The following is a 1893-nucleotide window of genomic DNA, read 5'->3' on the forward strand; positions in this document are numbered from 1 at the left end:
TGTTATGAAGCTCGACATCAATCAACCATGGCAGAACCTTTCCAGATGCACCGATTAGTCTGCTCCACTTCTTGCACAACAAGCTGAAATTGGAGGCACAAAGCGGCTGACGGAGACCAACCAGACGCTCCACCAAACTAAGGTTGGGTAGGACAAGTAGATAGCTTGATGCAGAGGCTCGACGAAGGACTAAGGAGCCTGCAGCGACGTCCAATCGGGCAGCGATCGCCGCCTCTAGCATGTTTGCCTCAGTGAGGGGTTGATCACCAATGACTGTCACAATCACAGCATGTGCGAGATCATCCTCAGCCCTTGCAATGGCATCCGTCCAGTTGATGATGCAAGGAAAGTGTTGCTCAGAAGCTGCAGGATTCATGGGAGCCGCAACAAAGGATGCTTCAGGCAAAACATCAGCCGCAGGGGGGGAAACGGAGTGCCCTTGGGTAGTACGTTGATGGCGGTGCGGACGTCGGCGCCGACGCCGCCCCCAAGAATCTGATCCATCTACAGGGCGCCCCTATGGCACCACGGCCGTGCCAGCTGCGCCCCAACCTCTGCCCGCCGGCAAGGACCGTTGCGGGCGGGGAGCGTCGACCGCCACCGGGATAGGAGAAACACGCCGCCACACAGAGAAACGCCTTGGTGGAGGGGCAGGGACCTGCGCCTTCGCAGCATCCTCAGCTACGCCACTCGTCCTTCTCGCCGGAGAAAACCGTTGCGGGGAGGAATTGACATCCGGCATCGGCACGCCACTCATCTGTCCCGCCCGAGAAGACCGTTGCGGGAAGGAGTCGTCAGTCGGCGTTGGGTTCACAGAGATGCGCCGCCAGACAGCGACACACCTCGGCGGACGTGCAGCGCGAGCCGACCGAGGACACTCGTAGGATCGATGCCCCAGGGACTTGCAGCGGAAGCACCGGGTTCTTTGGCGGCACTGGGCAGCGGCGTGCGCGGAGGAGAAGCAGTTGAAGCACCTGCCCAAAAGGTCGGCGGGGACAGGGCGTCGGGGAGGACAAGCGGCACACTGGCGCCGGCGCCGAGCACTACGCGACTCGAACACCTGCCACCCGTCCGCGCGACCACGCGGGACAGCAGGACGCCGCTGGCCGCAGAGGATAATTTTGGGGGCGGCCCGGGCCACAGGGTTGGCCGCCACCACGTCGCCTCCAGCTCCAGCAGCCGACCCAGCCGCAGAGGCTTTCGTCGGGGCAGAAAGCGATGCCGGAGCCGAAGGAGAGATGACGACGTCACGGTAAGATGGGGAGCCGCCAGAATCCGAGTCTTCGCTCCAGCGCTCGTGCTTAGACCGACCACGAGCAGACTGCTCCGCAGGGAAGGACGAGGGGGGGGGTAGGGGGGGACCCGACGTCTCAAGGGAGCTGGAGGAGGTGGCCGCCGGGTTCGGAGTGAACGTCGGCGTGGGTTTCGGGGGAGGCGAGACGTCGGGAGGGGAGGGGGCGGGAGACGAAGCCATCGTTTTTTTGATACTGAAGAAGCTCACTCTGTATAGTGTTGTGTTGTGGTATTGATCAAATCTGCATGCACCAGGACCCTGTAGCTAAGCTTTGAACTGATACTCCTGCTTGTGGTAGTCTGATTGGCAAAGAAACTCTTAGAAACAACTTATTTGAGAAAATAAGACCTGATCCAAGTAGAAATTTGTTGTTTAAAACATAGATCACTTTCACGCTGAAATTTGTTATTTAAAACATAGATCACTTTCACTCTGAAAATATAATCTTTATGAACAGACTAAACTTGTTTGATGACCATAGTACTAAAAGAGTTGATACCGACTATTAGCAACTTTATGCTTGCTGATGATATTCATTAATGCAGACTCTATAAACAAAGAAAGATCGCATGTGCTTGAAAAAATGAAATTAAGACCTC

The 1893-nt window shown here is 56.9% G+C and overlaps 1 protein-coding gene across 1 annotated transcript; it reads right to left on the reverse strand.

Moving 5' to 3' along the window:
• Positions 518–1474, reverse strand: LOC8069859 (serine/arginine repetitive matrix protein 1). Its single transcript, XM_021465636.1, has one exon. The coding sequence runs from the start codon at positions 1472–1474 to the stop codon at positions 518–520; it is 957 nt and encodes a 318-aa protein (XP_021321311.1).

Source organism: Sorghum bicolor, chromosome 7, assembly GCF_000003195.3.
Source record: "Sorghum bicolor cultivar BTx623 chromosome 7, Sorghum_bicolor_NCBIv3, whole genome shotgun sequence".
Classification (NCBI taxonomy): Eukaryota; Viridiplantae; Streptophyta; class Magnoliopsida; order Poales; family Poaceae; genus Sorghum; species Sorghum bicolor.